We start from the raw sequence: 13,521 nt of genomic DNA on the forward strand, positions 1-13,521 counted from the left end.
ATAAGATTTAAGATATTTACATGAAGAAAATTTTAATCTTGAATCTTGTTTAAAAAAAGGGAAAACGTTTGATACACACAGTTTAATGTGTTTATTATTTAAGCTTAATTTTCTATGCGCTCGTTTATAGGCTATTTATTAATTAATATGTTGCATATGATTGCTTGTTATTTATTTATTTATTTATTTGTCTATATCTAGTGATTTTGAAATGATCACTCTCAGGTATATCTATATCTATATAAATTACAAACGTTGTATTTATTATCTAAGATGGAGTAGCTTTCAACAAATAAGCAATTTTTCCTTGGGATCATTAAAGTGTATTCTATTCTATTCTATTCTATTCTACTCAATAAAGAGGAAATCTATAATTGTCTTCAGTGAGTGTAGGAAAACAAGAACCCAGTCAATCATGTTGAACTCAAAATCATTCTTTTAAATTCAGAGAAAGGTAGCATAACACTTTAAAAATGTTTTAAGTTGAATTGTGTTTTGCTAGTTTAGAGTTTAATAAACTTTTGAAATAACTCAGAATTAATCAATGATCAGGTATTACATTTAGAGGATTGAATTTTGGCTTTTCCAGTCTAGAATATTTCTTATAGTTAAGTGGTATTATATCTAGGTTTGTTTTTCACAGTTACATTATTTTTCGTAAAAATGATCTAAATTCCCCCCCTGGTGATGATGCAATTTTTTAGTGTCAGTCCGACAGAACGGGAATCAAACAGAGAAACTCCTTGGATTTTCCAGATCTTTTCCACTTATTTGAAATTAAGTTGCATCATTATTTATCGTAGCCAGTTGTTGTTTCAGCATATTTTACACATGAAGTTCCAGAAAATGCTTTTTATTTTTGCTTTCATGCAATTGCGGTAGAGACATAAACAGTCCGGATACAATAAGATCAATTTTTAATAGTGTTTAATGTTGAGAACTGCAGTTCCTGAGTTCAGTCCTGTTCGTAAACAGGCAGCAGAACAAAAGCAGAGCCAAAAATAAGCATAAATTGAAAGCAACTGGATTGTTTCTCCTGTTCTTTGAATAAGTTTCATTACTCATACAAATAAAATAAAAGGACTTCTTCAGTTCTGAACAATCTCATGAACTGAAGAAACATTTTGGAGGAAATGTGTACATTTTCTTCAGAGAAGAAATCTGTTTGTCTTTTGTCTAAGTGATTAAAATGGTCATGTCTGTCAGGATCTGTGTTTTTCTGTGTGTTTATTTTGAGTTTCCTGTGTCTCTGTGTCTCCGTGTTGTCCTGTCTCCCTTTGATTAGTCTCCAGGTGTTTCTCGTTCTGTGATTACCCTCTGTGTATTTAATGCCACCTGTGTGTCTGCTTCCTTGTCGGGTCCTAGTCGTTTGTGCGTGCTGTCTCTGACTACATGTCCATTCGTATAGCTAGTGCTACCTGTGTTGAGCCCTGGTCTCCGCTCTGCAGTGCTGCCTGGTTTTGGACTTTGTGTTGTTTTTTCTTCATTAAATCATCATTATTCATCTAACCTGGTTCCATCGCGTCTGCCTCACCACTCATCCACACCGCACCTCATGACAATGTCCTCGTGACTGAGAGTCTACGCCGACATACCCAGGTCAAAAGTAAGGTGTGTCTTATCAGTTTATCAAAGGCTAGTTTTGAAGTCATTATGTCCCATACCTTTTGGCCTTTTTCCTCCTGAATATCCCCTTATCCCAGGGTCACTGTCCTACATGTTTTAGTTATCTCCCTGGTTAAACACCCAGGTAGTAATGCTATGTTCCAGCTGTACTCAGAACTGGAAAATTCCAACTTTCCCAATAGGAAAAATCACCTGGAACGCCCCACAAGTATGACTAAACGTGGCCTCTGCAACTCTAAACTGAACAAATTAAAAGTGCTGTTTGCATTGCAAACGATCTTTATGGGCGTCACCATGTTGAAATTGTGACTTCTTCTCTAGACTGACGTTAAACCGAAGTTCCAACTTTCCAGGAAACCAGAACAGCATTACTTCCTCCTCAACAGAGTAACAACCCATCAAGTGATGAAGATGTGTTGAACCAGGGAAAAAACTAAAACATGCAGGATAGCAGTCCATGAGGACTGAGGTACAAGGAGATTATCAACAACTTTACTACCTGGTGTGAGGCCAACAACCTTCACATCAACCAAGACAAAGGAGAAAGTGACTGACTTTCACATGAAGTCTGTACAGACATTGCCAGTGAACCAGAGATTAACCCTAACCCTATTTCATGACACTGTGGTGCATCTGCAGTGTTTCATGCTGCACTTTGGGACAGAAAGAGACTCAATAAGTTGGATAGGAGAACCAGCTCGGTCCTGGATCAGCCTGTGGATCCCACTGAGGTGGTGGGTGAGATAAATTGACATTCATCATGGAGAACATGTCTCAGCCCCTCCATGCCAGTGTGAGCTCAGATCGTTTAGCAGCAGGCTGCAGCATCCACAGTGCAAACACTTAAGAGGTATTTCATCCCCTCCGCCATCAGACTTTTCATTAATCACGTGCAATAAATTACACGAGTTACCTTCATGTGAGCACAGTAACGTTGTGCAAAGAATATCCAAAATATATTCTGTAATTATTTGTTATATATTTTAAAGCCTCCTGAATTTTGGGGTTTTTATTTAATTTTTTTTATCTGTAAGTAGTTTATTAATACACAGTTGTTAATATTTTTACATATTTTGTTAGTGGACTGTGTTAAGTGAATTTTCCCACTGTGTGATTAGTAAAACATTTCTATTGCATTCAGTTCTTTCTATATTCCTCCTTTACCCTCTCCAAACATTTTCTTTAAATTTAAGCATTCAAATCTCATAATTTAAACATAGACAAAGTTAATAAAGTTAAATTTTCCTTCAGATAATGACGCTGTGAGCATTCGTTTATAATGTTTGCATTGCAGTGAACGTTTCCAATTACCCGTATAGTGGCTAGAGTTCATGTTTATTGATGTCATACTTTGTTTCTTTACTTAGATAATTATAAAATATATTAGTGTGATTACTAGTGAGTTAATTATTGATTCTAAATGTGACTTATATAAAGATAATTCGTGATTCTCAACTGGAGTGTCAACATTGGGGTTCTGACAATAATTATCCATCCAGCAACATAATACATAATTGTAACCTTAAATGACTTTCGACTCTTTATAGTTTTCTAAGCCAAGTAGGGAGCGCCCTGGATTACTTAAATAAACTTTTTTTTCTTTTTACTAATCACCATTTAATAATTTCCTACTGACTGTGCTCTGTGTAATACTCCTGGTTTCTAATCTAAACAAGACTTTGTTGGACTGAATTAAAACAAGATGTTCTGAACAGACTGGTAATGAACTCGTCTGCTTTTATGCTAAATGTCTCATCAAAACTTTAATTTGTAATAAACTCAAGTGAACAAGCTACCGGACTCACGATTTGCACAAACTTTAATTGTTCCTTTTAAATGTGAAGAGGGTGTTGTTTATGATAACAGCAGATATTACTAACAGCGTTATTTAGCAAGAGAAAAATATTATCTTCATCACATGAAACAAAATCAAATAACACTTCAATAGCACGATTCCTCTAGTAATGGGTAGAAAAAGGTAGAAAGGACAAAGACAATTTTGCACTGTAAATAAATTTAATAGGTGCCAAAATCTCATTCTGTTTATAAAAGACTTAGTCCAGATTATAAAAGTACATTAGACAAATAAACCACTTTCAGAAATGAGTTGATTTGTAAATCCATATTTTAATGTCAGACAAGGGAAGCCCAATAAGATTTGGAAACAGCAATTTATGAAATGTATAAAAAGTTAACATTAATACATCAGCAGGTTCTTTTCTCATAATCAATTCTCTCAAAGTTTTGTTTTGTTTGTTTTAATAGAACAGAATGTACATTAAGGCAATCATTGTCTCATTTTAAGTAAATTAGACAATAAAACATAAAAATCTGTTTTATCTCAAACTCTACAATTCAGATCCTCAGGTTGTGTGGCCTTAATATTTTAGATGTATCCTTGCTCCAACAGAGGTCATGAACCCCAGCATGGATTCATGTTCATTCAAAATGAGGTATGCAGGACAGGGAAAACATCTAAATAAAGACAATAACTTTATTCCACTAATCTACAGCACAGGCATGCATGGTGTGTTCTAGTTTTCAGGTCAGTTACACATTTATACGGTATAAAATACTAAGTCAGGCTATTAAAAAAGTGGGCCAGAAGCCTGCAGGAGCAGTTCTGCATAATATGACGTTCAAGCAATAATAGTTGCTCTTGGTGCAGCAAGTGACTGCATACAGCTTGTCTCCTTTGCCCTTTAATGTGGAAATGTAATTCTTTCTATAAGACACTAAATTATGGCGCTCTACTTCTACATGAAATAAGTTTTTATAAACAAAGCACAGTTGAAAGTGAAAGATTTCCCATGGAGGAATAGTCAGAGAAGTTATGCAAGATGGTTGATGATTTGACAAGTCCAACGGTCAAAGTGCATGAGCATGGGTACGTAATCTCTGCTTAGCTTAATAATTGGAGCTTCAAATCTTTCAACTGAGCAGTTTTATAAAGCTGAAGTCAAAGAAAAGATTCAAATAGCTTTGATGATGAGGGGTTTCTTTACAGCAGTGCTTTTTATGAAACACATTTAATAAAAAGTCAGTTGAACTCTGCTGCGGGTTTCGCGATGTGGTCAGCTTGCAGTGGTTTGTGCAACTGTCTGTGTGGAGAGGGATTCACTGTCTTATCCTCAATGCTAAAAACAGTATCAGCTGAATCTATAGCAGGAATCCAGTGTGTTGCAGAGAGGTGAGGCATATTTTTTAAAAATGGTGCAGAAAAGCATGCTTGTCTTTATCAGGTTCTTTAACAGAAAGTTTCGGGTTCCATGAGTAATAAAAAAAGAGGAGATGGATTGGATATGAAAAACAAAATCTGATCAAGAAGTATAAAAAGGGTATTTAAGAAAAATCTTCTTATACTATGTTCAAGTATAGAGTTCCTTTACAGCAGTTTACAGTCATTTACACAAACACATAACTTTAAAATTCAGCCCTGCCCAAGCATATTTCATTCTAAATCCTCCATTATAGTTTTTAAATACACATGCAGTAAAAAAAAAATCTATTTACAACAAATATCAACAAACCTCTAATACAAAGAACATCCTGCTTCGTACAACTTTTACACTTGAGGGTTCAAAATGTTTGAATGCACCTACTTCATCAATCACTGGGGCGCAGCATCACCTTCTCATAAGATGAGTCACAGATCTGATGACACTGACAGAAAACACGATGAAACTGGAATGAATCTCCCATTACACACGGATTGGAGTAATGTGCCCAAATGGATGAAACCCTAGTAAAACCGGACATCTTTACAGCCATTAGAGAATTTAGTAGTGCATAACGGTATCTTATCTCTTTTAATTTGAACACATGGTCTGCAGAGTCTCTTCAAGAAAACCTTTTCAAGCTGAGGAAAATTCATGGAGAACCGCTACAGATAAACTGTCTTTGTCCGAGTTGGCAGAGTCTTCACAACGTTTCCGAGTGTACAACTGGGAGAGCAGATCTGAAAAATCTACCACAAGACGATGTTTCACAAATCGAGTGATCCATTGTCATCACTTTTTCTTTCCTCTGAGGCCGGCGGAGTCGTGCTCGTGTCCTGACTGGAGCCCAGCGGCTTGGCATTGGCGCGCGTCGACCGCTGTCGCCGCGTGCCGTTTCCGATGCAACGCATGAGGTTTTTGAAAGTTGTCCACATCTCCTCGTCCTTGTAGGAGTAAATGCAGGGGTTCATGACGGAGTTGGCAACAGCCAAAAGCAGCATCAAGCTCTTCAGTTTCTTCAGATTGCAATGCTCACAGTGCAGGCCGTCCAAGAGCATGACGATAAGACCGGGGGTCCAGCAGATCACAAAGGCTCCTAAAAACAGAAACAAAAATTATTATCATAAATGTGTGCAAGTCGCCCTGCGACAGACTGGCGACCTGTCCAGGGTGTGCCCCGCCTTTCGCCCGGAACGTTAGCTGGAGATCGGCTCCAGCACCTCCCGACCCTACTAGGGACAGAGGTGTAAGAAAATGGATGAAAATGGATGGATGGATGCAAGTTCTACATTTCCTGCACTTGTGGTAATGTAATGTAGTTTCACGATTCATACATCTTTGAATGAACAAAAAACTGTCTTCTGCATGCACTTTTTAATGCTTGGACTAATAAGAGCTGGAGGGTGTAACTTCCGGAAGTAACTCAAACAAATAGTGAAATATGAAAAGCAAATGAAATATTAGTCAGTTGAAAGAGGGAATTAAAACTCTAAAACACAGCACAAAGGAACAGAAATAGACAGTTTTTGTAAAAAGTGCAGAAGTGGTGCATCATAATATACTGGGAGCCGTCACAAGTCATTGATTGATTTTAAACTGTTGAGTTTTAGTTGCTTTTATTTAACTTATTTCTTGATAAGCAGAAGGATTTTATCAGTGCCAGGAGTCACTAAAAAATATTTTTACAACATATTAAAGCTGAAGTAAACACTTTCTGAAAATCAAAGATCCACAGATCACAGATCACAAAATGGGTGAAGACTGGCAAGAATTTGTTTTCTCATTGGACCAAGCCCAATTAATGATCAGATGGCCTGAAAATAAATGTCCAATCTTTTCTTCCAGATCAGTGAATTCATCATGAGACCGACAAAAACAATCTTCAGTGTGAAAGATTTATGCTAATTTCAGTATCACTGAGGGATAAATATTTCACTTCAGAGAAAGAGCAACATGTATTAGGGACTTCTGAAAAGGAAAGTGTGATTTCTGTAAAGGGATATCTGCTTTTTTGGGTTGATAGAGGCAAAGTTGCTCTGATTTATCCTCTGAGTTTTCAGGCTCCAAATATTAAGGAACATGTTGGAATTGGACATGTTGGCTTGGAAAATCTTACAGAGAATGCACATTTAGTAATGCTTACAGCATTAAGTGTACTAATGGATGTGTAGGATGCTAATGACAGGTTAATATAATGTTTCAATTCTGTTATGTTGCTTTTATTTCTGAAATAATAGTGAAATATTGTTTAACTGCAGAGCTATGTTCATTTTATTCTCTCAAACACACAATCCAACAGAAATTAGATAGAAATTTTAAAAATCATCTATCACCACAGAAAGGCTTTTTGGGCACCTGTATGCCTGTGTGATTAACAATTTTAGATTATTCTAATTTAATTGTGCTTAGCTAATAATCTGCCAAGTGCTGTAATACTTTTTAGTAAGACTTTATTTGTAGCTTTGAGCTGTTTTTAGGCCATAAAGACTTCATTTTGATATTAACTTTTTATTGCTAAAGACTCAGTTCAAGTTTAAATTTAAAAATGGTTGTTTATACTTCTTTTAAAAGAATCAATCTGCTAAAATCTAAACTGATCTATCAGATCTTTACAAAATATGCTGATGGGAACCTGACCACAAAACCTCTCAGTGATGCACAAAACAATTGTCTGCCCCGTCTGTGTGTAATGCATCCATCAACGCTAGTTTTTCTGCAATCCTACACTCCCCTTTCATAAGGAAAACTTCCTTGTCTGTCTGTAACATTAGTGCAACTCATCCTTTCTGAAGAATTATGAAAAAAAAAGGTGTGTCCTGGTTTGCAGCTAATCTCCTTATTCAGACTCTCTTGGCCTTTAACTCACCATGCCACTGGAAAAGCAAATTAGATATTTACTCCAAGCATGTTGGGACACATGTTGCAGGGGGAGGAAGCTGCAGGCGGTGACTTGTCTGCACTACCAGCATTTCTGTAAATATACAAATGCAAGGCGCTACTGCTTTGTTTGCTTCTCCACAGGTATTTTAGAGGAGATCAAGAGGACCATGAAGGTTTAGCCTTTACATTTGAAAAGTACTTTTAGGCTAGATAAACCAAAGTTTTGCTCCATTTTGACTGTCTAAGACAAAAATGGTGACCTTCTTTAAGAGTCAGATTGAGTCACTTGTTTGAAAGTGGGCTTGGCTCTAACTCTGACAAAAGGAAGGATTTTTTTTATGGACATGTTCTGAACGCTTGTTGCTTTCATTATTTATAAATCTGATAGTTGAATAAGTCGAGCTGGAACAAGTTTAAATTGATGTACAAGTCCAACCTTTCTGACTATTTCCATCTACTTAATAGAGTTTACAGCATATATGTACCAGATCGAAGTCATTATGAGCTCGTAGAAATGCACTGTAAAAGTGTCCTGCTCCACAGTTGTACATGGTGTTGATTTCCAGCTACCTTCATTCATTTCAGTCTTCTATGAACAAAGCCAGCAAGGTTCACATCCTGCATCCTGAACTGGTTTCTCCGGTTGAGCAAAAGGCTTTATGTTGGGAACAAAGGTTTTTACTACTCTCCCCTCTCCTTCTTTTCTTTACTGTAATATCTGTTTATTAGTAAGATCTGGAGCTGCACACAGGTATTTTAGAAAATCAAATTATTAATTAAATGTTACGCTGTATTGAAATGATGCAACGAGCAAAGTTTATTTTGATGAATCCAAGCTAATAAATGTCACAACAGTTTGCTCCCCAGTCTAGCTGGGTTCTTTTTAAGCAAGTCTGATACCTGTTGATACCTGAGTTCCTTTTGTCTGGTCTGTGCCACACAAATACGGCTTCCTCAGAAACCTTTGATACGTCATGCACTGAACCGAGGCAGAGCTGCAGTCATGGCATAGCCGTGTGTGCTTTGGATGTGGGTGCTTTGGAATCAGGGGCATGGCATGTAACAGGGTCTGTTTGTTATATGACCTGCTGAAATCCTGCTGTGCCAGCTGGAGATTAAACATGGGCCTAACACACACATCAGAACTCTTCAGTTACTTTCGATTTCACCCACAACTAAAAATGTAACTAAACAAGTTAGTGGTTCACATTGATCTCATTAAAACTCAGTTTGTTTGGCTTTTGTTTGTATCCGAAACATTTTGCAGGCTGCTTTACTTTTTGTGTTAAAGAATTTAAATCAGGAGGTATCCATTCATACTGAGAAAGAAAATGTAAAAATATTGTAAAGAGATGTTACGAAGAGTTTAAAGGAGGGATGTGTAACTCCAGTCTTCAAGGCAAGCTGTCCTGAAACTTTTGGATGCATCCCTGCAGAATCAGCAGACAGATTTAGCAAAACTTGCTCACATGCCAAGGAGTTAAATCAGCCTCTTGACTCAGGTGTGTTGGAGCAGGAAGGCATCAAAAAGTTGCAGGACACGACATCTGATGACTGCAATTGCAGATCCCTGGTTTAGAGTTTTAATTTGAGGTACTGTGATCAGGTTATCCACTGTTCTTATCTTACCTGCATAGATAATTCACCTGGAATTTTCATCTAGCACAAATCCTGATTAGTTTGTTGTAGATGCTGAAAATAATCGTTTATCTGACCAAAGCAGACCTCTATCGTCCTAAAACTACTCCAGTTTCAACAATATCATCGGTGTATCTAAACACATTTTCCTACATTTCAAAATCATCACCATGTTTGCACTTAAACTAACATGTGTATACATTATATGGACCTAAGAAGAGACTTAGCAGATTATCTACTGCAGGAAAAATAAATCTGGAGTTAGAACTAGGCCCATCACAATAAACAATAAATCAATTAATCGCATGATAAATTAAAAGAAATGTAATAATTTTCATTCGCTTGATTTACAATTTTTTCTTTTCTTTCTCTTTTTACCAAAAACTGAATGCTAAAAGTCTTCAGTCTGGTGTATTGGTCTCAACTAGCAGCTTTCTGAAAGATAATTTTGCTTCATAATTCATTTTATTTGTTGCTTCTGTTGTTTTCTTTATTTATTTTGGATGCTTAAAATGTCTTCCACTTCCAGTCTTTAAATGTTCATTAGAATTTAAAGGTTATTGATCCTTGAGAATGTTTTCTTGTATTATTGCTATTACATTGCTTGAAAATGGTCTCAAAACAACAATGTTATCATATATCGCAATAAGTTCTGGGACAATTTATCGTCTAGCAAAATTTGTTATCGTGACAAGCCTAGTTAGAACCTTCTGAAAGAACCTCACTTCCAAAATCTCAACCATTCCAATGAACCCAGAGCCTCTTTCCTGGGCAGCACTTACCGAGCACAGCCATGACCGTCTTGATGAGCTTGATTGGCGTCCTTTTGCGGTTGAGGGAACTGGAGGTGTGTGACATCAGCATTGTTGTCTTCCTCTTCACGTAAGTGTAGATCCTCATGTAGATTGCCACCATGGCAACAAAAATAATCAGGTTAGAAACCGACCAGAAAATCAGGTAGCTCCTGCTAAAGATGGGGGCCATCTGGGAGCAACTCTCCAGGCTACAGATGCAGTTCCAGCCCAGGCTGGGCACCGCCCCCATAAAGATAGAGATGCTCCACACCAGAACGATCAACAAGGTCACTCTTCTCTTGGTCAGGTTGCTGTGGACTTTCCAGTTCATTACAGAGATGTAGCGCTCCAGAGCGATGACGAGAAGATTAGCCAGAGACGCCGAGAGACTGACATCCAGAAGTCCTTGGCGGAAAAAGTACTCGCTAATAGTGAGCGTTGGCGACACATCACCTGTGTTGAACATGAGGTACACGTACGCTATGCCTGCCAGGAAGTCCGAGGCAGCAAGGTTGGCAAGAAGGTAGTAGAAGGGGTAGTGAAACCTCTTATTGGTTATTACAGCAGCAATTACCATAGAGTTAGCAACCAGGATGAAGATGCAGAAGGTGGAGCCGATCACTTGGACCGTGATGAGCATGGTGCTGTTCAATCCTTGTCTCTTACCGACTTTGTCGTAGAAGAACTGCATGCTCTCATTATAATAACAGTTATTCTGAGCCATTTTGTAGACCAGTCTGTAAAAGGAAAAGATAAAAGTAGAATAATATGGAAATGACAAATACGGACTCAATCAGAAAATTTCTGCAGTTTATGATTACTGAATAACGTGTGTTTAGTGTAGGACTGAAGTTGAGATTTCTAATATTAGACAATTAAAAAATGTAATTGACTCTATTCAGCTGATGAATCTCGCACTTCAAATACTTATCATATTTGAGGAATTCAGGCAACAGGATAGATCAGGTTATCAGCTAAATATGCTGTAACAGATTTAACTCTGCTACCGTATCTAATTAGTAACGTTTGACAAGATAATTATTTCCACCGTTTCATAGAGAATGAAACGGTGCGTTTTTAAATGTTTTTAAAAAAGCATTTTAAGCTGACAGTACAGCCATGATAAAACACAAGGCTTTCTCTGAGGTTTGTTACGCAACTTTACAGCTATTTGCCCGGCCAGGTCTATTAAACCCGGTTAAAGAGGAAGAAATCCAACCACAAACAAAAAAATATTTAAGAAAACAAGAAAAAGATTGTTGTTGTTTTTTTTTAAAACTACAGCGCAGTTAAATAATGAGAAATACAATTAAACAGGTAAGTTTACCTGTGGACGGACCGAGGTATTGTAAGTGCGTTGAGGTTAGTAGAGTCAGAGTTGCGAAACCTGCTGTGCCGTGTGATTAAGCATTGCAGCAGAGTTGTTCCTGGCAGCTGTACACAGAGGGAAGTTACAGCAGTGAGCCTCTGGACTACAGTGAAGACGGAGCAGCCGGAGTCTTCACTTAAAAGCTGCCTTCAGCCCGCTGACGCGGAGGGCGTGGCCCACCCACAAGTTCAGCTGAATTCCCCTACCCTACCACACGCTGAGGGACTCACCCACACAACCGAGACTTAAATGTTTTAATTCTTTTTACTTTATTTTATTTTTGTTTTACCCTTTTTAAAGTCGGGGAGGGGAACATCATTAAATATCTTTAAATTAATTGACAAATATGTTTCTTTAAGATGCCTCGTTGACCACCTACAACATGATCACAAAGACTTTAGGGGAGTATTTAGTCCGGTTTGACTAAGATTTTTATGTTTTAAGTGATGATATTATGTGGAAGAAGTAGGTATTAAAGTTTTCTACATGTTTTTCTGGATTGACAAGACAAAAGGACACACTTCTTGCCCTTTAATTTCGTAATATGTTCGTTTTTTTTGTTTTTTGTTTTGTCTGGTTTGCAGTTGTTGGTAAAAATAAAATTATTATGACTGCGTAATAAACACTCTATGCCAGTTTTGATGATTTATTTAATGTACCATCAATGCAAATTGAATTGGATACCTATCATCTACCAATGCACCCCACTTTGAAGTACTTTATTTGCACATTGTGTATTACTGAGCCAACAATAACCTGCCTGGACAGTTATTTATTAACTAAAAGGTACTTGAAATAAAACATTGTATAAGGTGAAAGTTGTAAATACATCAGGCCAAAAGGTGGATATTTCTTCATATATACATGGAAAGTAGATGAGTTCACTTTGAGATTTATTTGCAGCCAGGCAGCTCACATGCAAGAACAGAAATGAATGAAAACAGCAACAAATACTTATTTTATTAATTTAAATCAAGATATCCTCCTACAAATCATTTTTAAATTTGTTGGAGTGAAGTTAAAAGTTGCTTGAAACCCTCAACTTTTATGAACCAAGGTTCAGAGAGAAATGTGACAATTTGAAAGCTATAGTCATGTTTCACAACAAAAGCCTCTTAACGCTATGAGAGTTTACCTCTGTCCCAGAAAGTATTCACAGCTCTTTCCTTTCTCCACATTTTAAGTCAAAGTTCAACACACAAATATCCCGTTATGAACATGTGAAAAACTGTTTTTGAGAGCTATGCTATCTTAGTAAAAAGAGAAAATCAAGAAATCACATGTAAGTATACATAGCCTCGCCCATGAGCACAAAATTGAGCTCATAGGCGATTTATCTTGTTAAATTAAACTAATATATTAAAAAAAAAAGATTCTTGTTCCCACCAAATATTGTACTTTCCTTGTGTGTTTAAACAATCCACACACTTACACAGGTGATTACTGTTGATCAAAACAAAATCCTGATTGATGAAAATTTTAAAAGTTGTTACTCTGCTCCTCTCCTCAATATGCCAGAGTTTTGCATGTTTATGGAAAACACTGATGTGAGCAGCATGTTCTAACAAAATAATGATTTGATCTGAACCTCAACACTGTCAATGTTTATGGTCACTGTGCTGCTGGAAAGTGACACTCCATCCCAGTCGCCAGCCTTTGCTCGCCATTGTTACAAAACAATAGTGTCCCCACAGCATGTTTTTGTTTTTTTTTAACACTAAAAAGTATTTTTTCCCATGTGTATTTTGTTTATGCTTTATAGGAATACTACCCCCCCCCCAACAAGACCCTGTAGGAGCAATTTTTGCAAAGAAATAAAATCCCCCATTAATGCCAACACTACTTTTACTCAACACAGTTATGTTGTGATCGTCGGTCAACAAGGACATTCATGTTTCTACTTGCATCTTTGTGCGCTAAGCTGTAAAGTAATTTCATGCAATGACTTCCTTAAATTCCTGTGGCTGTTTATACAATGCAAGAAAGACAAAAGTAA

General features: G+C 37.1%; 1 protein-coding gene across 2 annotated transcripts; it reads right to left on the reverse strand.

Annotated features, from left to right (window-relative positions):
- Positions 1–3,729: 3,729 nt before the first annotated feature.
- On the reverse strand, positions 3,730–11,648 carry lpar3 (lysophosphatidic acid receptor 3). 2 transcript variants are annotated; one of them, XM_028028395.1, is made up of 3 exons: positions 11,496–11,648; positions 10,145–10,893; positions 3,730–5,940 (listed from the first exon to the last, which is right to left on the reverse strand). In XM_028028395.1, exons 2-3 carry the CDS (start codon positions 10,878–10,880, stop codon positions 5,612–5,614), a joined length of 1,065 nt encoding a protein of 354 aa, XP_027884196.1. In that variant the 5' UTR covers positions 10,881–10,893; positions 11,496–11,648; the 3' UTR covers positions 3,730–5,611. The 2 variants fall into 2 exon arrangements, with proteins under 2 accessions (XP_027884196.1, XP_027884195.1); XM_028028394.1 differs by having other exon boundaries at positions 11,484–11,648.
- Positions 11,649–13,521: the final 1,873 nt, after the last annotated feature.

This window comes from Xiphophorus couchianus, chromosome 9 (genome assembly GCF_001444195.1).
Source record: "Xiphophorus couchianus chromosome 9, X_couchianus-1.0, whole genome shotgun sequence".
Classification (NCBI taxonomy): Eukaryota; Metazoa; Chordata; class Actinopteri; order Cyprinodontiformes; family Poeciliidae; genus Xiphophorus; species Xiphophorus couchianus.